Source organism: Scardinius erythrophthalmus (assembly GCF_964197995.2).
Source record: "Scardinius erythrophthalmus genome assembly, chromosome: 20".
NCBI lineage: Eukaryota > Metazoa > Chordata > Actinopteri > Cypriniformes > Leuciscidae > Scardinius > Scardinius erythrophthalmus.
Genome location: NC_138240.1, coordinates 9,299,957 through 9,325,150, shown reverse-complemented (window position 1 = coordinate 9,325,150; position 25,194 = coordinate 9,299,957). Strand labels below are relative to the sequence as shown.

General features: G+C 37.7%; 1 protein-coding gene across 2 annotated transcripts in view; it reads left to right on the top strand.

The window, feature by feature from the left end:
• The window catches only part of faf1 (Fas (TNFRSF6) associated factor 1), a 76,916-nt gene that overhangs the window by 27,052 nt on the left and 24,670 nt on the right, over nucleotides 1-25,194 (top strand). The window contains exons 7-12 of one of the 2 annotated variants that reach the window (XM_081349406.1): nucleotides 4,538-4,643; nucleotides 11,844-11,930; nucleotides 19,294-19,389; nucleotides 21,103-21,226; nucleotides 21,301-21,364; nucleotides 21,584-21,665. In XM_081349406.1, coding sequence (XP_081205532.1) covers nucleotides 4,538-4,643; nucleotides 11,844-11,930; nucleotides 19,294-19,389; nucleotides 21,103-21,226; nucleotides 21,301-21,364; nucleotides 21,584-21,665 — 559 coding nt within the window. Of the gene's footprint in view, nucleotides 1-4,534; nucleotides 4,644-11,843; nucleotides 11,931-19,293; nucleotides 19,390-21,102; nucleotides 21,227-21,300; nucleotides 21,365-21,583; nucleotides 21,666-25,194 lie in introns of both variants that reach the window. The other variant, XM_081349405.1, reaches the window with a different exon arrangement.

Sequence of the window (25,194 nt, the reverse complement as noted above, 5' to 3'; positions counted from 1 at the left end):
ATATTGACCTTGAGTTTGCCATATAAATAGCCCTGATGCTAACATGGCGTTATAAACTTGATAAACAAACAAACAAATTGTGACATACCGCATACTGGTCAGGGTTCATTGGATCCGTCGAGATCACATATAATAACGTGATCCTGACAGCTGCTCTCGCCCATCTCGTTTTTCCCTCTCGGGCAGGTGACATGCAGCAGAGACCTTGTCACCTCTCTCTAAATGGCACAATATCTAATATCCAGCACCTACTAGAGCTCATCATCGGTGGCGGGCTCTAATTATTTCCCAGAAACTATTTTAGAGGAGTCAAAATAGGGGAGAAAATAAAGGGCCGGTGTTAGTTAGGTGTGACCCCATTGTTGCCCGTGATTGTCCTCTCCTGGTGCAGTGAGAAGAGGGCTTCCAGGAGGGTGAGCAGACAAGCTGTTAACTGCTTTTATAAATAACTGTCACAGAGAGAGAGAGAGAGAGAGAGAGAAGTGTTCCTCAGCAGACTTAGCCCCTGCCGTAGGGCTGTTCTCTGGCTGTATCTCTCAGGGGCGGTTCAGATGCTGTTTTCTCATCTACTCAGGCCTCTTTACTTACGCTTATTTTAAACCTGGGTTGAGGAGAATGTCAGTGTTTCTGTGTGATTTAGCAAATTAATAGAAAGAAACTGTGTGAAATGATAGCTTAAGGGGGTGAGTTGCCCCCTTTTATGCAGTACTTTTTCTTGTCTTCATGCATTTAGTAATTGTTTGGATAAAATACTTAATTCAGGTTTTATACATGGAAATTATTATTATTGTTATTTTTTTAATCTCACAATTACAACTATTGAACACGGGGTGATTTTGAAATCATTTGAGTTTCAATTTCAAAGTGCTTTATTGGCATGATTGTTTTACAGCATCTGTATAAGCAATTGAAAGCTTTCCCTGAAAAAAAACAAAACAAAAAAAACATTGATTTATATGAATAATTTATAATGAATAATATTTAAATACATTGATTTTTTTTTATATAATTTTGATTCTGGTGTTTTTATGTACAAGTATTGGTAATAAAAAAAACAATATACACAAAGTTAAACAAGTTTTAAGCTCTCGATCGCTCGTTTTCCATTGTGTAAATAATCAAGTGACAGAGTTCAAAGAACTGATTGCTGATTGAAGTTGAATTGGGGAAAAATCATGCAATATATCATGCAAAAGTTTAGGGTGAGTAAGATTTTTTTTTTTTAAAAAAAAAGCTTAAAGCATTTATATTATAAAAAGCATTATAAAAGTATTTTTAATGCATTAATTATACCTTGTGTAACAAGGAATCTGCAAATATTATAATGCATTTTAACTTTGGTTAACAACTATTTATGAAAATGCATTATAATGTACATTATGAATACCTTTATAATGCCTTATATATAAAGGCTTTAAGTGTAAAGTGTTTTTTTTTTATAAATTGGTTTCTATATCAAATAAAAGCTGTTCTTTTGAACTTTATCAAAGAAAAATATTAAGCAACACAACTGTTTTCTCGAGCACCAAATCAGCATATTAGAATGATTTCTGAAGGATCATGTGACACTGAGTTAATGGCTGCTGAAAATTCAGATTTGGCATCACAGGAACAGATTACGTTTAGAAATATATTCAAATAAAAAAATTTGTTCAAAAACTTCAAATAAGTGCATCCTTGGTGAGAGCATAAGAGACTTCTTTAAAAAAAAAACAACCTTTACAAAATCTCACCAACCCAAACTTTTAAACAACAGTGTGTACATGTGTGTCTCTATCAGCTTGTTTTTTTAGTTTAAATTAAAGTGTGGGGTCTCAAGATGCAGACAGCGAACAATGGCACAGTACTCAACAAATAAAAGCCACTGTAGGCAATTACTGCAAAGCATACCTCAGCACACCATATCCAAACATATTAATCAAACTCGTCTTCACACTACGCCGCCTGCCTCATTTTCTTCCCTCTGTTTTGAATGCAAATACGGCACAGGCTTTGGAGCGTTCACGACAGACAGTCCATCCAAGGTAGTTACAGAAATCCAGTGCTGAGCCAAGCTCATCTCGCTCGCTTTCCCTCTCGTGGAGGTATCCAAACCCCCTAATCTCCAGCATAAATAATGGAACTTTATGAATAATTTAAAACGAATCATCTATTTCTGTTGCTTCCAGGAGATGTGTGTGTTTAAGGTTATTTTAATTTGAACTTCTGCTATTTCAAATACAAATGAGCAAATGAGTCCGTGCGCATTTGGTATTTATCTAATTTTCTGCATCTGATCTCCTGTGAGACTTGGGGGCCCGAGGAATCTGCTGGTTTTGGCAGAAAGGAAAAACAGTTTAAACTACAGCAATTAGTACTTAGACTTGTCAGATCAAAACAGGCGGTGCAGAAAAACATTTGCGGCGGTTGCAAAAATAAAACTTCAAGAGGAAGAAAGAGCGAAGGGTATGTTTGTGTTTTTGTTTGGTGGTGGTACAGGTCACGGTAAGAGTGTGTGTATGAGAAATTAAAGCCAGAGGTATGTGCTGCTTGTGTGTACATATGCGCCAATGAGAGGAACGAGACGGTAGGTTCGATTAAAGTCTCAGTCTTGCAGGGTTCTGAGACGGAAGACTTATCTCTGAATGAAACCAATCTGCTTATCATTTACACAGTGGTTTATTTTTTGTCTATAGCAGCCAGTGACATTCTATTTCCAGTGCCTCCGGTGGTGTGGAGAAGCATTTAGGGGGGTCAGCTCCAGGTGCTGTTGGGACCACAGAGGGTTGAACCTGGTTAAGCTCCTACAGATGAACCTTATGCTGTAGATCTGTCGTGAGAAGGAGATTTTGCATAGTTTCCTGTAACTCCTTAGAGAGAAAAGTTCTACTTTGCCGTTTACTTTTTAGCCAGCAGTTTCATAACACCATCTTAAATGGGCCAAAGAGTTTTCATCACATTTATATTATTTTTATTTATATAAAAATATATTTAGCTTTTTAAAATTCAGTATATACATACATTCATTGATACTTCATACTTGTATTCAGCATGGACACATTAAATTGATCAAAAGGCACAGTAAAGACATTTATAATGTAAATATTCTATTTCAAATAAATTCAGTTTTCTGCTTTCTACTCAAGGAATCCTGAAAAAAATACATCATGGTTTCATCAAAAATAGTAAGCAGCTCAACGGTTTTTAACATTGATGATAAAAAGAAACACTTACATTTAAAAAATATAGTACAATGGAAAATAGTTCTTTTAAATTCTACTGATATTTCCCAATATTACAGTTTTTACTATATTTTTGATCAAAGGTATAATAAATGCAGCCTAATCTTAATCTAACCAACCCCAAACTTTTGAATATGTGTGTTTATATACATCTTTGTCTATTTTTATGTTTGTCTTTTCACGTCTTCTATCATTTTTTAAATTTCAAGCAAATTCAATTTAATAAAATGTATTACTTAGGGCTGCTTTTTGCAACTGATCCCTATTTTCAATTCATTCTGATTCACATTCGACTCAATATCAATTCAGTTAGAAATCCTACAGTTAGAGTTCGTATTTTGCTTTTGATATAAAGTACGTTATATGAATGAACATGAAAGTTTTTATGTAGCTATATAGATAATAAACACTGGTTGGCAAAATTTGAAACAAGGCTTAGATTTAAAGCAATCCTTACCTTTAGTTATTGTCATTTGGCAATGCAAATATAATGTATCAGAATGTAAAATGTCTCCAAGTCATTTACATTTGATGAGAGTCTCGAAATTAAATCAAACCCCTCCTTTTACATCCTATATTCATGACTCTGTGTTTTTCCACTCTCCGCAGCATTGCATATGCATCCTCCTCTCCTAGGCCACCGTTTCAATCTTCATCGCTAGATACAACAAACATTACATTTACATATTGATTTCACAGTTTTAGTCAATGTAAATAAGCTGCCATTACAGTAAATTTGGTCCTCTGTTAACATAAGCTTGTCCAAAGCTCCTCAGATTAAGGCGCTGGTTGCATAATTAATGTGTGCGTTACATATTAATTCCCAGACTCTCCTCTTCCTGACTGCTTTCATTCGAACCCTGATTAGCCGGCAGGCTCGCCTCTAAGCTGTTGATTCATATTCACACACACAGACGGAGAATTTGCTCAAAGCGCTACTTAACCCCCATCGTTTGAGGCCTTCTCTCCTACAACTCAGCGCCACGGCTCCCATGAATCTCAAACCTGCTCTGAGGTCAGCGCTCCGAGGGTGACGGCGGAGCGGACAAGCAGCAATAGCCCTCTTGTCCTTTTGTGTGACGTTTACAACTCTTAGCTCTAATCGATACCTCCATACGGCCTTACTGCTGGTGTGCGGCCCATTCAGTGGCCCTTGGCTTTGCCCTGGCCTCCCGCTATCCGTGCAGAGCAGTGGGGTGGCACAGGCTTGTCGGAGCCCTGGGGAGACTGAGACGAGCCCCGACTCGTCCACTGCTGAACTCTAATGCTCCTCTCTCTTTCTTTTTCCCCCTTCTACCCTTCCTGCCGTTTAGCAGTGCCCAGCAAGGGTTGTCGAATCAGAACTACCTGCTGGTCATTAGCCACCGTGAAGCACAGAGAGATTACAACCTCAACTTCCCCGCCAGCAAAACCATCCAGGAGGTGAGACAACCACACACCTGTCTGTCACCTAGCCCCCTCTGTCTGTCTGTCTACACCTGCTGTCTGTCTGTCTCTCTACTGCGTTTCTACCCGTGTTCTCTGAAACTACTCTCTGATTTTTAGGTGAGGCGTCAACTTAATTATTACATGTTAAAATAATAGTCACCAATGATTAAGGGCTTCATTGAGCCAAAGCTAATTATCTCCCTGTTAAAGCTCTTGCTTTTCAGAACGCCCACCAAACTGCCGACTTCGTGATTACTTCAAAACTGCGTGATTTTGGTGAAACTATTCATATTTTGGCCAATACATGTAGCAAGGGCCCATTATGGACAGTACATTTTCTACATGGCAAGTATTCAAAGCAAATTTATTCAGGTCTGCAAATGTGTATCATGCATGTCGGTTAATTATAAGCTAGAGATAATGAACTTTGGCTCTCATTCATATATATATATATATATATATATATATATATATATATATATATATATATATATATATATATATATATATATATATATAGACACACATACATACATACATACATAAATGGAATGCGGGAAACAAATTATATCGTGGCAGTGGATTACCAATTTGTTTGCACGACTTACTAATATGTCAGCACGTTTTACTCATTTGTTTCCTCGTTTTAAGTAAATAATGCGCACTATATAATAATTATTTCCCTCGTTTTATTAAATTATGGCTAGGTTGTAATTCGTTCCGTTGTTTTGTTTAAATTAAAATGAGGCCACGATTTTCTAAAATGAAGGAATTAATTTGTTCAACATGGTTTGGCCACGATTTGGTAATCGGATGGTAAATCCAATGGTAATTGGAGCACTTTTACTAATGACTGATGTTCCCTCGTTTTAAGTAAATTGTGTGCACTATATAATAATTTTTTTTCTCATTTTATTAAATCATGGCAAGGTTGTAATAAGGTTGTAATGCTGAATTCAACATTCTGGAAGACTCTCGTCTGCTGTGTGTCTTTCCACTTATCACGGTGTGTGCCAGAGCTCAGTATCGAGCGGCACAAACCCCCCTGTGGCTCATCAGCTCCTTTCCCTCTCCCATCAGACCTGTGCGATGCCATTCTTTTCATCACTCTCCTTTTAACAACACTGTGTTGTATTTAAGGTTGGTTTGTGTGGGACACAAAACCTGAACGCTTCATTCTGTACACACACAACCCCTCCCAGACTCCCTCGCATTCTCCTCTGCCTGCCCCAGTAACCTACACAGAGCTTTCTGGAAATGGCTCCATTAATTATTCACAGCAGGTAGCGTGCACCACGTCAAGTGTAACAAGCTCCCCGTGGACTGACAGCGCCACTTGAACCCCTCCCTCAGTGCTAGGGGAGTCATGTTGGGCCTGTGCAGTGCCGTTTTGAAGAAACAGACATCTGTGATGTTCTTTTTTTGTTTTTAAACTTGAGTCCTCTTGTTTAACTTATGCAGCTTCTGACTTAAAATCTGCACTGCAAGAAATCCTATTCTTAACAAGATTTTCTTATTTTCCAGTTAAAACATCTAAAAATCCTTGAAATAAGATTGATTTAGAAGCAGCACTGCACAAGATATTCACACGTGTATTCTGAGAAACTGTCTTCATTCTTAACAAGTTTTTGTCTTATTTTTCACTTAAAATTTCTAAAAATTCTTAGTTTATTCAGACATCATGGTTTTTGTGTGAAATGATCTTAATTCTTAAAGATTTTCTTATTTTTTAGTTAATTAAAAACCTTCAAACAAGATCAGTTTATTTGAGAAGCAACATTTCATGCTATATTATTTCTGATAAATTAATTTTAATATAATAATATTTTGTCTTTCTGCTCTGACAGATTATTTTTTTTACTTGTAGTATAAACAAGTAGTACTTGGTGTGATAGTATGCAATCCATGAAAACGAGTCTTAATATCATTCTTATGCAGCCTTTATTTTTTAGATATTTTGCTGGACATCAAAAAATTCCCTGTAGGATAAACTTGATGTACCAAAGGTTCGATCAAATCTGTTAGTGGAATGAAAATAGAGAAAAAGGGTGCAGATACAGATAATTTATTTTGAAATTCCATTTATTTGTAAATTTATTTTTGTGAGAACTTTACTCTTTAAAGGAAAAGTAACCAAAAAATGGAAATGTCCTTATTTACTCGCCCTCATTCTAAACCTTTATGACTTAAGGTCCACGTTGCACGTTAAAAAATAAATACGACCTCACGTTGTCAATACACACTGCCTCCGAAACTTTCGTCCGTCATAAAAAAATTAGGATCGGGTTTGATTTTCTGAGTTTTTCGCATCCGTATCAAGCATTTTGATAGGTGTTTTGACATTTCAGAGACACCGAATGACGAATATGAAAAACGCATACGAAAATTTCGGACTCAGTGTGCAAGGAGCTTTACTTTCTTTTGTGAAACATTAAAGGTGATTTTTTTGTATTTATTTATTTATGTTTTTAAATATGTATGTATCATCCCCACAATTTGGCTTTCAGGCTACAAAATTACAAAAAAGCACCATAAAAGTGTCATTAAAAAGTAGTCCGTATGCTGTAATCCAAGTCTTCTGAAGCCAATCAGTGTCTGGGGGACAGGCAGATTTAAGTCATTAACCATTGGAAATCTTCCCCTCCAGTGAGCTGTTACTAATGTTATGAATAACACGAGGTTGAGTAAATGATGACCGAATTGTCATTTTTGGGTAAACTATTCCTTTAGGTGTTCACTTCATACTTTAAGTCAGAAATCTTTTTTTTTTTAACTACAGAAACGCTTTTCCCCACCTCAGCTATGTCCACGCAATCTCAGAATCCCTTTCCCGGCGAAACTGCCGCCTTGATGGCGCTGGTCACCATTACAGTAATCAGACTACTTGACAGGTTTGTAATGGTGCTAATTGAAGAGATTAAAGTGAGATGGGTGAGCGCTCTCTTTCCCTCAGCAGATGGTTTTGATGAGCACCTACTGTGAACCTTAAGTGTTTCTGCCGGGATTACAACAACTGGAGAGTAGAGCCCGCGGGGAAGAGAAAAGAGGAGCAGGAAGCGAAGCTGTTGGCTTGGTAGGGGAGCGAGTGACTGGACAAAGCTGAATCAAACGGACCGCTGCGGCTCCAACTGGCCTGATCCTCAGGCGTTCTGTTTCTTTCTTCCTAAGACGGAGAACGAGGGGATGAGAGAGAAGATTTGTTTTCTAAGGAGAAACAAATTGCATGCGATACAAACTGTTTTTGTAAGTGAACACCTTATTGGTTGCACATCACTTTCTAAATGGCTCTCTCTCAGAGTTAGTTTTGTTAGCTGTAGAGTTCATTAGTTACTTTGGCTCCACTGAAAGATTTTTTCTCTTTTGGAATGGGAACATTTTTATCAAGCGTGTCCAAGCACTTGCTTTTGTGTCCGAAATAGTAGAAAATAAATGTGTGAATGGAAAATAAAAGCTCTGCGGGGATCCACTACGTTTCTTCACAAACAACTCGTTGGGAAAAGTTACTAACAAGTGAGAGAAGTTTTTGTTTTACAGTTGTGGCCCTTAAAACCGAAGGCCTGTGTGAAAATGCAACAAAACAGCAACAGAGAGCTCTCACAATCTCCCCTCTCTCTTTTTTTCCCCATCCACCCCCTCACAGCCACATATGGAGAGGACTCCTCTCCAGCCTTTCTTTTTCTGCTCATCTTTTGTCTTTGCTGAAGACCAGCCGATGCTTTTCTGTGCATATCAATAGGAGCGGCAAAAGAGAGAGAGAAGAGAGTCCCTCAGTGCTATCCCGTTGTTTGTCTTTGCCAAAGGCTCTCGCTCTGCCTCCAGGCTCCCAGGGAACGTACCCTTCCACTATTCGGCCCCGGGCCCTGCTCTTCTCTTCTGATTGGCATTCCCAAACCGAGTTTGGGGCTGCGCTTAAGCCTCAGAGCAAATGTTTGTCAGGAAAGTGGTGGGGAGAATAGGCCCGTCCGATAGGGCTCTGCCGTCCGTGACCAGACGACTCGTCCCAGGGATTTTTGCCGGCCCCACAGCGTTTCTCTCCGCAGCTGGAGAGATGAACGCAGAGGAAGAAAAGAAGGATGGAGAGTAAAAGAGTGTGAATGAAAGGCATCTGGTGCTGAAGAGCTTGTGACTGTTTAATGGCAACCTTTTCTTCTCTTTGATTTCTCTCCAGCCAAGGATTACCAGTACTTGGCATTTAGAAAGATTGGATCATTAATGTGCGTGTGTGTGCGCATGTTTGTCTGAGAGCGCGTACGTGTTTATTGACGTCCAAGTCATTTAATTTTGAAAGATTACATTTTTTTTCGAGCTCTTGGACCAATCTTTTTCTCTTTTATATGAAGATATTAATAACATTATTGAATTTAACATTACTATTTAACATTATCTGCCAGATGCACAAAACTGCCACTGTTTAATTGCTAGTTCAAGATTGCACAGTTCAATGTAACGTGTGTGTGCATGTGTGTGTCAGTGTGTGTGTATAAAAATATATATATATATACTGTATATGAACATACATCTTTAAATTTAACTTTGCATTTTAGGTTCTGTCAGTAAGGGCACAGCAATACACAGATGCCTTTCAATTTTTGTGTATCTCAAGTGCTATTATTTAACTCTGTTTATTTTGTGCAGTCCATCTGCTATCACCATATAAAATGTATATTTCATCTACACCATGGAAATGTTTGTTCTATAGGTGATATATAATATCTGTCTTATATGACAACCACACTGGAGAATATATAAAAGAAAACCTTTTTAAATGAAAGGCGCTGTTACATGCAGTCCTTAAGTATATAATCCCGGCAGCTGAAATGTCTTTATCCATGAGATCTTCCCGCATTTTCTGATATAATGTCAACATTATCTGCTTTTTTCCCTCCTCCTTTTCACAATAGAAGTCTGTTCCCTGATGCTAAAAACTCTATTGTGACATTTAAAATGAAATGTCAGCGGAACTGGATTTAATAGGACTGAGTCTTTTCCTTCGTTATTTAATCAAATCTCTTTGTTCCTTATGGGCAGCGGTTTGGGCAAGACAGAACAAATGTCAGCCGTTACTGAACATCTTCAAACTCTCTTTACTTTCTCTTAGAAATCAGTGGTAAATAAACTTGTTATTCGCTGGATTTGTTTGTTTATCCTCTCCGTGTATATATTTTTTCTCATTTAGTTGGGTAATGTTGGCTTTAATTTGCAGACCCCTGACTGCTAAGAGGAGGAATTCGTAGCTCATGAATAGGTAATGACACTTGTGTTTGTGAATATTGCAGCAGTATGGGGCTTTCTCCTCGTAAGTCAATTATAATTCACAGTAGTTGCAGAAAGAGCCCCTCACCCAACCAGCCATCTCTGATAAATTCGTTGACAGGTCTGTGTTTGTGGTTTTATTTGCTATTTTCTTTTCTTATGCGCCAAGAATGTTCACATCTCTACCTTCCAATATAGCTAAATCTGTTTTGAAGTCAAATAACTGTGATAAGCTTCTCGTTGCATGTTTGTCAAGATGGGATGAAGTCTGGCTGAAGTACAGAGGGGTATAGGTGTATTGACAGTAGGGCAGTGCTCATAAAAAGACCCAATGAAGTAAAGTGGTGAAATATCAGATTCTCGCAGAGGGACGATTTGTTATAGCAGCTAAATGCTTCTGTCTGGTTCTTGGTGATGCCGTTACTTTCTCTTGGGCTACGGTGCCATTTGACCCTAAATGGTTCATTACAGCCAAGAGCCAGTGTTTACGGCAGCCTGCCGGTCAGGCCTGGGCGGCCAAATCCCTGTAGCCCTCTGGTCAAACACAGATATTACACTCTGTAATAACATTGGCCAACCCAGCTGACCCTTGCTCGCTTCAATAAGAAAAACGCACAGCCCAGTGTGTGGGCTCGAGGATGTTTGATTGTGTGCGTGTGAGATGGTGCAGTCTCCGACTTCAGCCGGCCGAGGTGTTGTTGTCAATATCTAAATTTGTTTCCCTTTATTGAGTTTTTGCCTGACCAAAATGGTCTGGAAACTGACTTTGTCCATGGTTCTTTACACATCTGTATTATTGAAACAGTAAAAAAAAAATCTGTCTGTCTGAAAAACCTTTAATCATCTTTGCATCCTTATAAAAAGCCTCTATAAATTAATGCAGACAGTGGTTCTTAACTGGTTTTGCAAAAGTATCTTTATAATCAAACATTACCAGTTAATATATTAATATTATCATGAACTGCATGAATCCAACAATGTGCATGGGATAAATAGGAGTTTTGATCATTTTGGTATCTAAATGTCTTAAAAAAATACATATAATAAACCATTACAAGTAGTTATTATTATTACTATTTTTAAAATGCATTTCGCATTGATTAAATTCATTATTTGCATTAGCGTATTGTTTCCCCCTCCTGTCAAAGACACTATCAGCACCCTGATACATTTTGGGTCTCAACCCACCAGTTGAGAACCTCTGTATTATTGCATTCATAAATATTCATATTTCTGTGGTTTTATTTTTGTCAACATAAAGGTTATGATTGTATCTGCTAATGAATTGTTAACCCTATTTCTTTCAACCCTGCTTAATGGCCTTTGTTTTCACAAGCATCTTGCGCCCATCGTTTCTGCCTCTGTGGGCACGAGTCCTCAGTCTGGCAGAGGATACATGTCCACTCAGTGCGCTGGCGGTGGGATTTGGCCATGCGCTAGGAGGGCTTTCTGCCACAATGGCTAGTTTTCTCTGCCTCTGTATCTAGCGCCGCGGGGTAGTGCATTCTCTGGGGATAATGCACTAGAATCTGCGGCCCTTCCAGCTCTGGGCAACGCCCGCTTTGATCACCCCCATCCTCCGCACATCAGCCTGGCGTTGGGCTTTAAACCAACAGCAGTGTAGGAGCAGGGGCCAGCGTCAACTGTTTAAATGCATGCAATGTTAATAAGTGCAGTTACATGGGGGTGAATAGCAGAAGGGAAATACTGTCCATTTTTCTAGTGAAGGGCTGTTGGCATTGGGCATTAGGACAGGCATCTGTGGAATTTTGAGAACACGGAGCTCTTTTTTTCCGCTACTTGCCTTTTCTCCCTCCCATTGTGTACTGAAAATGTCTAAAGAAATGTTTCTGGTAGAGTTTTAAAAATTATTTTGAATGTATTCATTAGTGTTGTATTCGTGTATCTGTTGTCTGATCTTTTTGTCTGTTTATATCTCAGGTGAAAAGGAACATTTCAGACCTGACAAATATCCCTGTGCGGCATCAACAGTGGGACGGCTGGCCTGCCTCTGCCTCAGACGACTCGGTATGATTTTTTTCCTCTCTCGATATAATATATTCTATTATATAAAGAATAAGTTGTAAAATCAGAATAATTACCAACAAAAGTAAAAGTGTCATATTGAACTGAGTTTTTGTCCTGACCAGACACGACCACAAAGAAAGACCAGCGGCAGATCTTCTTTTTGGTCACCGGGTAGCCCGGCCCACAGTAAAATCTCATTGGCCCAAAATCTGTTAACTTCAAGTATGTTCTACTTGGTTATAATTGTTGCTTCATACAGACATTTTGCTTTCATTTTAAAATGACAAATTACTTCATAAAAATTGTGCCTTAGTTAGCATGCATTGTATGAAAGCAGAGTTTGGCGGTCATCTCAGCTTTTCTGTAGCGGTTCTGTAGCATCACCCGATGTGAAAGTAAGATGTTGGTACTAATTAAGATGTCACAGAGCAGCTCCTCTCCCTTGTCCTCCCTGTGTGGACATTACAGCTCATGTAGTGGGGGGTCAGTGACCTTTCTCGCCCTGTTCCGTGCTCCCAGCCTTTCAGCACGACTCGTTCACAGTGATCAGAGAGGGCCTTAACACCGAACCCTGTGGAACCCCACCTCCCAGCTTAGACATCCATGATAATCATCCATACAATAACCATGGGAACTTTCTCTTTACTTGTCACTGATCATTGTGCTTATCATTGTACTTATCCTTGTGCTTCTGATCAGTTAAACATGGACATTGCCCTTGTGTTTTAACCATGAAAGAGTAATGTGTTTCTTAGGTCTATGCTTGTCATTGTGTCTTGATTTGGTGTTAGGTGCCTAATTGAGCGAAAGTGTTGTTTCAAAGGGAGTGTCCTGATGAACAAACTTCTTGAGCACTGTTTGTTTCAGGTGGTGAACCCCCCCCCCCCCCCCCACACACACGCACACTTTATGAATGAGAAACCATTTAATTTTTTTCTGAAGCTATTAATATGGTTTTGGTGGCCACTATTTAAAGAACATTATAAAACATAAAACCCCATGACTACTTAGTATTTGAGAGTACCATAACAAAAGACTCTGACCTCATTGTCAGTAGCTTTATGAGTAGTTTCACAGAGCTCTTTTACAATGACTGCATTGTTTTTTTTTCAGTGTGCACTTGTAAGGCTCATGTATCTCACCCGTTGCATTTAGCTCATATTGTTAAAAAGGCGGTTGGAGAGATCGTTTCGTCCTTTAGCGAAAAGCACAACAGACACAAGGTCACTGAATTACACCCTCTCACCACAGACTGCCCACTTGAGTCGGGCCACTTCAGGGTTGAAGTGCACTTACTGAAGACCTCAACCCACAAACTTGTTTTTTGATAAAGAGGGCACTGCTCATGAATACTCTTTAAGGGACATTAAACTGTTAATGCCCTAGAAGTGATTGGTTATGTGTGGTCGTCGTGCACTTGGCCACGGACCAGCTTTCCACCTCAACTCGTCTTGGCTTATAGGGAGGGACGTATTATTAAAGCGGCAGTCTTAATAATGGTCCCCTGCCCTTATTGAAACGGCTAGCTGTGCATTAGATGCAAAGCTCTTGCATGGCAGGCAGGCCATTTTTTGGTGCGTATCTCATTAACCTTCCCTCATCTCCCGGGATTTGTACCAATAAACATGACAGCCCAGGCTTAGAAATACATTTACCAGCAATGCCTGCTCTTCTGTGCTTTCATTACCCTTCGCTTGCTCATATACAGCGAGTCTCTCTGCACTCTGTTCCACCTCATAAGGGAGAAAAATAGAAAACTAATCGGTAGTCAGTTTACATTTCACCGACTGAGTTTTTAAGCATATTGGTTTTGAAGGAGCCAGCGACAGTTTTTTTTTTTTTTTTTTTTGCTTGTACTGCCGAAATGGATTGAGCTTAATATATTTATCTGTTTCAGATGGCTCTCAGTGCATCTTCTGTATACATGTTTTGTATTACTGTCAGGGAGTTAGATGAACAAAATATGATTTGATTTTGATCCATTTATGCAGTGAAACTGTTTAACCAGTTAACATTTAAACAGTGCAGCCATTTTAACTGGATTTGCAATTAGCATTGCAAATTTGTCTCTCGGGAGAAAGGGATTACAATGTAAAAATCAGCGTACCTTCTTATGCCTTTGAATCTGTGGGTGGATCTTAGTGGTTGTCTTGACGTCCCTATGCAGTGTCTGTAAATTCAAAGGAGGCTGTTTACCATAGTCATGTTTTAGCCCTTGTTTGTTTGAGTGGGTGTAGTCTGGATGTGTGTGGTGTGTTTGAGGGGCTGACACAGGCTTCTTCATATGGCAGGCCACTGGAGGACTGCTGTTTGCAGGCTGTGTTTGGCATTAACCGCCCAAACTTTGGTATGTTTTCTGCCCAAACTTTGGCTGTACTATGTGAGCACATTTTTTGTTGTTTCCTAGTGTAATATTCTGGAGATTTCCGAAGGTTTATTTTTTGTCTGCAAAGTAAATAATGCCAGTTCATCACTTTGTTTTATTATTGACTAGTTTTATTCCATGCCTTTTGTTAAGGAAGTAATCAGAAAAAATACATAAATAATTGTATTCAGGATTAATCGGCTGTGCACTGTTCCTTTTGCCGCTGCTATTAGTAATAATAGTAGCTCATGTTCTTATTTATTTGATTTGTTCTCTTAATTTAGGCTTCTAATTGGTCCATTTCCCACTGCTCAGTGCTCTCTCTCTCTCTCACACACACATCCTGAGCCAAAACTCTTTTGAGCTCTTTTCATATTTCACTGCCAACCTCGTGCAGCACCTATGGGAATGATTGACAACTTCTGGAACGTCCTTATTAGAGTCTTTTCCCCCTTAATTGCTGACATTTATCCAGTGTTTCTTGATGTTTGCTAATGTATTACTGCTGCTGCTCTCTGAGGGTCTCCGTGGCCCACGGCTGTTATGGGCTTTCAGCGTCACAGACCTGTGGAGGCGGCTTATTGGGCCCGTTGGTTGCCGTAGCGACGAGGCTCAGCTCTAAGCCTGTACAGAGCCCCTTGAGAGATTGCTGTCTGCAGGTGAAGTTCTTCCGAGGAGAGGTATATACACTCTTATATTGCCAATCAACTGTCTTCAGAACCGCCAACTCTGTCTTCAACAACCGTCAATCTACACTCCCTGTCCCTCACTGGGGCCGTCTGACATAAATCATGCTTTACATGTTTAGATCAACACCCTGCTGACTATCCCGGTGTTGTATTTAACAGCAGGTAGTCGTGTTCTGTCGTATGCAGAGGAAATGGATCTGTAATTTTTGATCTGTTGTAGTAAACACTTTTCCCTGTCAGATCAGTTCTTCAATTTGCATTGCAGGTAGAATTTGGAAACCAATTTTTGAAACTATAAATAAGTATATATATATATTAAAGTTTTTTTTGGGAGGCATTATCTCAAAGTGTATTTTCTTGACTCTCTGGACCTATTAGTTATAGAATTATAGATTCTGGACCTATATAATTAAATTATTGTAAGATGCATTTGCTAGGTTCTGCCACTGACATCTGGCAAATCGTAGCAGTTACAGATTACACCTTAAACAGGTGAAAAACATCGCCTAGCCTATTCACACTTTTTTTTTTTCTCGAAGGGCTTAGTTCTGGAAGGTTCACTGGGCTTTTTGAACACTGTATTTGACCCTAGATCTTAATCAAGACTGACACCTCTTCAAACCCTAACCTGAAAGGGTCCAACAGGTGTTTAGGGTGGGGCTTCTTATTTTTCTTTTCTTTTCTGGACTCCACACTCTTGCTTTTTTCGCGCTCTGTAGCTCTCTTGTCCTCAACTATCAAAGAAGGCAGGCACAAGGTACAGCTTGGGGCTCTCGGACGACTAGAGCAGCTGTCAGCAGTAATTATCTCCTTCACAGCCTGAAAGATGGAGAACGACAACAAATAGCTGAAAACAACCAAGACGAGAAGAAAAAGAGAAATATGTTTAGTTAATGGTAGACAGGGAAGGAGAATTCTTCTTAGACGAGAACAGAACAGAGAAGGAGAAATGGAATTCCTCTTTTGCATGGTGCTCAGTGCTAGGGGCTTTAATGCAAGTGTTAATGAAAGGGGTCCAAAAGAGGAGGATTTAGTTCTTTGTTTGGCGGTGGAGAGGGAGGTGTGGAAAGATGAGGGGGTGACCTCTCCCCTGTAGCCTGCGGCTCTGACATGCACACACATATGCAACCAGGCATACTCATACCGTTAGGCGATGGGGTCAGAACACTGATGTTTTACCACTTACCCGAGACTTTAAGTGCCCTAATTCTATCTTTCTTCAAGTGTTAAACGGGATATATCTTGTAAAGCAGGATTTACATTGTTTGTTTTGAGATAAAGGGGTCATTTACCATAGATGTACTGTAGCATTTACAGCCCTGGCCATTTACGAGAAGAAATCTAGAAAAACACATTATTTCTGATATCATTCATAGTCATGATGAGCACATTAAAGGGATAGTTCGCCCAGAAATAAAAACTGTCATAATTAGTTCACGTCATGTATTTCCAAAAACGTTATGACTTTATGCTTTATAGATATGTTCTTTTGTCTAATCAATGAGTTATTGGGGTGTTATCCAGGGTTGTTTTTACCTCAATGACTTTCAAAATATCTTTTCTTTTCTGTTCCAAGTCATACAGGGTTAAAACAACAGATAAATGGTGACAGAATTATGATTTTTGTGTGAGCTATCCTTTTAAATTAACTGTCCATGTTTAGATATCAACATCAATTCAGTATTAGGCAACTCGACCAACCTGATGATCAACAGACAAAGGTTTGCATAACATAGGTCAATTACATATAGATGTATTAAAGGTACAGTTTTTAGGTTAGACAGATGGTGAAAACAGTTATGGAATAATAAATTATGACTTTGCATGCACCTTCAATTTACCCCACTCTTCCCTCTGATTTCTTCTGAAATGAGTTCTACATTTTCTCTGGCCTTTGATATGCTGATACTCCTGCAAAAAGAACATGTCCTAATTTTGGACCGTTTTCTTGATTGTGTTACCCAACAGTAATGTACATTGTCCCCCTGTACAGGCAGTCTGTCTTTAATTAGTCCTTGTAGAAGAGAAACACTATCTGTGATTCTTCTCTCTGTGTGGGCCATCACAAAAAGAGAGAAAGTGTGTTGTGTGTTTGTGTGTTTTGGGGGAGTTAGCGCCCTGTTAAAGTACTTGACACTCTGAAATCCTCTCTGAGTTGCATTATGATATTATGGTGCTTAAACCAAAGCTTCTTTAAACCTAATCTGTTATGTCTGTTAATCAATACCAAGACGTGACATCAGTTTTGGTATGTCTTCAATTTGTTCATTTCTTTTTGTAGAAATTGTTTCAAAAAAGAAAAAATCTGTAAATTATGTGCCGCCATTATTTTAAATGTGTATGTTGTAATGGCTAGGCCGTGGCAGCTATTTTTTAATGACATTTTGTTGTTTAAATTAAAGTCATAGCTTTGTAACTGATGCCTGATCAAGCAGCGCTAGTTTATATTGAGTAAAATTACAGATATTACAGAGATATTTTACAGCTGATAATTTTTGTTTAAAAGTCCAATTATTATTGTTATAATAAGTGTGGTTATTATGATTTTGCCATCTAAATGGTCATAAATAAATTTTTATCTTTGTTTTGGGCTTTAACTGTTTGTTTTTTTTCATGTTTTTTGCAACATTGTCAGCTGTTGTTTAAAAAGTTGAGTAATTCATGATAACAATACTTTAAGTAATTTACTTTACCTGTGAACACAGTGGTGTAATGGTGTTGATGGGTGCCATTTCTTTAGAATCCCACTTAATCAAGCCATTCATCTGTAATTCAGAAATTGAAGAGTTGATAACTGTTTAAGTAGAAAGTATAAATTCTTGTGATAAGTATTCCTCAAATCAAAACAAAAATCTCTTAAAAGCACCTTCAGAGTATCAGAGCCCCCTGCAGTCAGGTATCCATCTTTCTCTGTCTTCTTTTACTTTAGTTTTCTTGTCTTTATTGCTACCTGCCTGGTTAAGTAGTACAAATATGATTTCCTTTACTCTTGATTTGAAGTATAGAGTGCTATGGTAATTTAGGTATCTCAAATTAATATGTAAAAACAGACGGTGATTATAGTGTGTAATTGGGAATGTCAGGTAAGAATAGAGAGAATAGAGCTCTATGCTGTCGCTCCAGGGAGGTGTGTGTGTGTGTGTGTGTGTGTGTGTGTGTGTATGGGGCTGGTCTGTAATGAGTCCCTGTAGTGTGGAGTGCTGCTGACATTTCCACTCTAGCCTGAGAGTTAATGAGGTACTCAGGCCTTCACCAGTAGCTCACCGCATGCTGCATGGGATGCTCTTTAGAGTGCCAAGCATACAGAACCTCTATCCCGAACCAGAGAAACCCTGCGTAGATGAATATCAGTCTGTGCAAACTTTACTGGGAAAAGACGTCTTAAAGGAATAGTTCACCCAAAAATTCTGCCATCATTGGCATATACTTATGATGTTCCAATCCCAAAATGAACTTCATTAAAGTTAGCAATGACGACTTCAAATAATTTCAAGCAGTGGTCTTTTCATGAACAACAATGCGGTGTATCTTTCAACATACAACAAAAATGGTGTTGTCCTCATATATTTTGTCTTACTATGTCCTGTCCTACAAATGATAATAATAATTATATATATATATATATATGAAGAGTTCAGATGCAAAAGCCTCTAAGTGCCATCTGAAATTTACTTCTAGAATGATCATTTTTATCAAGCTCGTATATTTAAGTTCAGTAATTTCACTTAAATGGCAATGCAAATTACCTATTAATTATCTTTTAAGTGAAATTACTGAACTTAAATATACGAGCTTGATAAAAATAATTCAAATTTCAGATGGCACTTAGAGGCTTTTGCATCTGAACTCTTCATATATATATATATATATACGGCCTCTATATATATATATATATATATATATATGAATGAGAGCCAAAGTTAATTATCTCTAGCTTATAATTATATATATATATATATATATATATATATATATATATATATATATATATATATATATATATATATATATATATATATATAGAGGCCTATATACAATTATAACTATAAAAACTATAAGGTTGTAAAAAACTATAAAATGGTGTTTCTCAACCGGGGGGATTATTTAAAATAAGACGAAACAAACATTAAAATAAGCCTAAACAACAAAAAAAGATGATATTTCTAGTATTGGGTTATTGTTATAACAAATATACATCAATATTCAAATATTGTTGTGGACAATAGAGGGGCCTTGAATTCAAAATTGAGATTCAGATTGAGATCCACTGCTTTAAAATGTCTAATAAAGCTGTTTTGTGATTGTGCAGATGACTCTGGCCGTCAGTGGTATCAGCTACCCCTGCCACCACCTGACTGTGTGCAGAAGATCTTCCTCTGCGCTCACGGTGGACCAGACAGACGAGGTAAAGCAGAACAGACATCAACAACAACACTACAATGCACAAACAGTCATACCTAATGTCTTTCACTTGTATAGAAGACCATTATGTTTCTCTCATCATTTATATTTACATTTATACATTTCATTACTGCTGTTTTTGTTTTTAGCTTTTCAACATATTGAAAGCCAGCATGTGGTGCCACTTTTGGCCATTCTAATGTTTTGTGGGATTTTTAATTAGATCGCTCCACTCAGCCAAAATGGATTTTATCTTTAATGAAAGATTCGTTGTTGGAATAGAAATGAAGTCCTGTTCTGAATTGATGAAGTAACATGTAGTGGGCACAATGATCGCTGTCGAGTTGCCAGGCGTAACACTGCAGCCAGACTTGCCCCTGCATTTCAAGGCTGATGGCAACCTTTCAACAGATTTGCAACTATTACATTCTCTGTACTATTCATACTAGGTTTGGTCCCCAATGTGGAATTAAAATGGGAATTATTTTATGAATTATTATTATTATTATTATTATATTTTTATGGAGTTACACTGATATAAAATTTTGAAATTGCTGCTGCTTGCTTTTCTTATTGCCAACATTATATATCTTTTCCATTTCGCCTGATTTTAAACACGCATGCCTTTCACATTAAGTGAAATTAGGATTAGAAATTAGGATTAAATTAACATTTTGATGTACAGTAAAAAAAGATTTGAGTAATTTTGTAACCTTGCATAAAAACAAATCTCAAAAGGCATATTTACTTTTTAAATGTGTTTATTCATAACTCTGTAATGTAATATTCGATAATATATATATATATGATATGATATGTTAATAATAAATATTTATATATTTCTCGCACTCTAATTCCCTGAATGTTTTTAGGTATTTATTTTAGAAATACCTATAAATACATTTATTATTATTATTATTATTATTATTAATAATAATAATAAAAACTTTGTTTTATATAGCGCCTTTAAAAGTAGCTTTCTCAAAGCGTGGTGAAGAAAAACAACAACTGCAAATTAAAAACATCCATAATAAACACAAAAGCAACAATAAAGTCAATTAAAAGCCATCCTAAAATAAAAAGGTTTTAGACTGTAAATACCCAGGTATTTCCCTAATGTCAGATGGAAGAGAATTGTACAATTTTGGGGCATGAAAAGCAAAAGCCCTGTGATCTATAGAGAAAACCCATGTTTTAGGGACAGCCTAAGAGACCACTCTATGAAGAACGCAAATTACTTGTTGTCATTTAAAAAATATTAGTCTGACCTCATGTTAACCCATAAAGCACTGCTTCTCCTTTTAATTTCTTAGTTTTAGTCTCTTGTCAAACTACCTTTGGTATTAGACCTTTTCCTCTTATCATTTATTGGTAATGGTTACAGATATATTGTGCATCTCTAGTTTTTGGCATACTAAGTGTTTCTTAACAAATTGCCTTTGCGTGTTTGTGGTTCAGGTAAACCCTACGTTACAAACATGGGAATATCCGAAATCCTTGTCCTAGTGGGGAAATTGTTTGCTCCCCACGAGGAAAACGGCTTATAAATCATACTAAGCGATGTCTTTTAAAAATGTAAAAATGCAGAAAGTTTTCTGTGATGGGTAGGTTTAGGGCTAGGGTTAGGGGACAGAATATATAGCTTGTACTGTATAAAAATCATTATGTCTTTAGAAAATCCCCATAAAACATGAAACACAACATGTGTGTGTTACAGTGCACAGATGTCCACATGGTCAGTGACAGTGAGGGGGATGATTTCGAGGATGCACCTGAATTTGGTGTAGACGAATCCGAGATCTTTGGCATGGGAAGCTCGACTTGTCGAAAGTCTCCGATGAGTAAGTTATAGTGTCATTTCATTTGAGGCTGACCATAAGGATCTATTTTGATGTATTCCTTCATCTTCCCTCAGTGCCAGAGAACAGTGAAAATGAGGGTGATGCCTTACTGCACTTTACTGCTGAATTTTCTAGAAGGTGAGATCTCTGGACAAAGTAACATTTGTAATCCAATTTCACTAAAGAAAACCAAACATATGCTGCGTTTCTTTGTAGTTCAGTGTGTGGTGTCTTGTGTACACATTTTTCCAGCACTGCTTGTTTTGAAGAAGTGCTTTAATGTTTGAAACTAGCTACTCTGATATTTGCTATTTACTCAGAATCAGCACACTGAGGTTTGCTTTGTGTGTTTTGTAGATATGGCGATTGCCATCCTGTGTTCTACATCGGCACCTTGGAAGCAGCATCTCAAGAGGCCTTTTACGGCAAAGCCAGAGATGTGAGTATATACTGAACTCCAAAATGTACCCATCAATAAATGCATCATTTCTATCATGATTTTGAATACATTTTATTAAGTGTATTTTATTTATTACATTTATTTTAATTTTATTTAATTCTAAATTATTATTTTATTTTAGAATTGAACTGAATTGAATTGACAGTCGGAGGTGGTACTGTAAATGATAGGGAAAACAGTAGGAGGTGAGATCAGGAAATGACCTGAGCCAGGTCATGTCTCCAGCATTTCTTCTGAGTGTCATACTCACAGGTATAAACAACGCTAAAGGTTTGATTGGCAGGACTGGCCCCCCGTCATGATAAATCCCCATCAAATTTCCGTTTCCCATTTGAACAGCTGAAGCTTTATTTAGAACAGCTTTGTGCTGGTTTTCCCGCTGTGTCCTCATAAGGAGGCTTGTATCAACTGACAGCTTGTGTGGATTACAGTCTTATTAGACTGGGAGGATGCAGCAAGATGTTCAGGGGGTTTTGAGCATGAGGAGCGGGCTGGAATGGCTTCCTGCCTGCAGCCCAGCTGATCTCCTCCTCTTCTCAGCACAGGCACAATATGGCCGCCGCTCTCCCCTGAGGAGACAGTTCAGTGTGTCAGTAAAAACAAACTAACGTAAGAAGAAGAGATGACCTGCTGTGTTCCTCTCATGCAGACAGTCAGTGTTTTTCTTCACGGGTCATACATTATCCATGTGCGCTTCTCTAGTATGTTATTTGCAGTTGCAGTTTCCTTTTGGGTTTCAGCCAGAGGATTTATATTAAGGAAAGATTTAATGGGACACATTTAAGGCATGCGTCATTAAAAGTACTTTTTACCTCCCCAAAAGTGTGGGAGGTTTTCTAAAAATGGGGGGAGAGGTCTACTGGGAATGTTGTTCCAGGCCTGCAGAGTCCCAAATTATATTTTTTTTTAGTGCACTAATTTGCGGTATTAGTTCAAGATGATGAAATTTCTGCCCACTAACACCAAGATACAAAAATAATTTGTTTCTCAAATGCTATCTCAAACTAGATAATCCCGCTACTCCCGCCATTGGTTGAGCCAGCGTTCACCACCCTTCAGTCAGCTGGACTTCTCGTTAAGTGAACGTTATTTATGTTTCATGTTCACGTGTGCATGTCTGGGATGGATTTTTCTGAGGGCACTTGTGCCCCTGTCTCGTAGCCCTGAGAGGCTAATCACTAAGTAAAACACTACATGTGATGAAGTGTTTCTGGAGTGGGAGATGCTCCCAATCCGTCCTTAATGAAAATGCCGGGGGCCCTGGAGTTCATCCGGAGGATCAGCGGAAGACTCTTGAGTCAGGCCACCCATCAGCACACATAAATCCCCTCATCACAAATCCCCTTAACATCCAGCTAATCATGCTAACCCTCCTCTGCCACCCGCACAAAGATGCCCATCAAAATTCATAGCTCCTCTGCGCCCTTCATGGGTTTTTCATGCATGAGCTTTATGGTGGGGCCTCCGTGACGAAGCGATTTTTCGGCCTGCAATAAAAGAGATGTTTTCTGACACCCTTCACCTTGTTGATGCTACTATGCTAACAGGGGAAATGAGGAAAATTGACTGTTGTCTTTAAACATTGATCGAAATAATTCACTAATGTGTTAGTAGTTCTTTTTACCTTTTAACTAGGGCTGTCAAAAGATTAATCGCGATTAATCGCATCCAAAATAAAAGTTTGTGTTTAAATAATATATGTGTGTGTACTGTGTATAATTAAATTTGTATATATAAATACGAACACATGCTTGTATATATTTTGTATAAAATGTGTAATTTATATATAAAAAAATTATATTTATATATAATATAAATTATATATAAATATATACAGTATATGTATGCAAATATTTCTTAAATATATACATGCATGTGTGTGTATTTATATATACAAAATAATTATACAGAGTACACACACATATATTATGTAAACACAAACTTTTATTTTGGATGCGATTAATCGCGATTAATCTTTTGACAGCCCTACTTTTAACACAACATTGATGGTGTTTTACATGTTGCTTAATGAGCATCAACGTTTAGGTCTTTTAAAGGGGAATAGTTCATGCAAAAATGAAAAATCATTTTACTCACCTTGTTTTGTTCTAAACCTGTTTTTATTCCACTGAACACAAAATAGTTTTTTTTATGCAGTGCTCACTCTTTTCCATTCAATTGAATGAGCACTGAAGCTTTCAAGCTTTAAAAAGGACCCAAAAGCAACCAGAAAAGTATCACAAAATGGTCCATTCGATTTAGATATTATATTCTAAGCCATATAATACCAATATCTCTCAATGGCAAATCTTTGAGAGAAGTAACAATGTCCCATTCATAAAGTAATTTTTCTTGTGAATCAAATCTTTTCTTGACAATTCAGTGATCAATGATCTAATCCTAATGGTTCACTTGCTCACTGGAGGGGAATATTAAAATTACTATTATAATTTAATATATAAAAAGGAATTAAATTTCATTCTGTTCATCTCAAAACTATCAGAAGACTTAGAATATAGTGCATGAGTTGAAAAAAACACCTTTATGATGCTTTTGCATCCTTTTTAAAATTTGAAGTAAACTGCATTATGAACATGAGAGAAAAATCAAAATATTTTTTAACTTTTTTGTTCACTGGAAGAAAGAAAAGTCATATGGGTTTGGAATGACATGAGGATGAGAAATGAATGACTGGACTGGCCCTTTAAGAGTTGTATTGCATATACAAGGCAGCTCCTAAAGTTAAACTCTAATTATGCAATGAGATTATTATTATTACTGGATTGTTAAGTTTTTGTGGGAGAATCTCTCATAGTATTGTAAATGCCATCTGTTAAAGCACTCCGCTACAGGTCAGAGTGAGCAGTAATATGAACTCCTCATTTCCCATTGTTTGCTTTCCTACAGCCAAAAGAGGATGATCATTTTCTCCATCTCTCCCCCTCCAGCACATACACATCGCCTGTAATTAAAAACATCCTTTCACAATGCTTTTAAAAGAGACGTATGTCTGTCTGTGTAACTAGTGTAACTCTCACAGACGTGCAGGTGAAGCCACCAACAGAATGTGTTTTGTGAAAACTCCCAAAATCATCATATTTATTCAGTCTATAGATATAATTAGACAAAACTAGCTGCTTCTTACATCCTAAGATAACGTGATGCTAACATCAGGACATTTTGCTTGCTTTATTTCTATTTCGGTGGTATTTAACTGGTAACTCCACCCACTGTGAAATCTCATTGGTCCAAATTACCTTTTGATAGCTGTTTATTAAAGTTGCAATGTAATTGTGTTAGAACAGTTTTATGCTTTTTCAAACTCTTTGCTTAATGTGGTTAGCTTGCCTTGAGCCCTTGACTAGGTGAATTTAGTCTTGTTCGCATCAAGTTTGATATTAAATTTCTGTTGTCCTCCAAATTTCGATATCTATTTAAAAAAAATTGGCTTAATATCTGAATAATGACTATTATTGTTTAGATTCATGTAGAGGAGTACAAAGACATG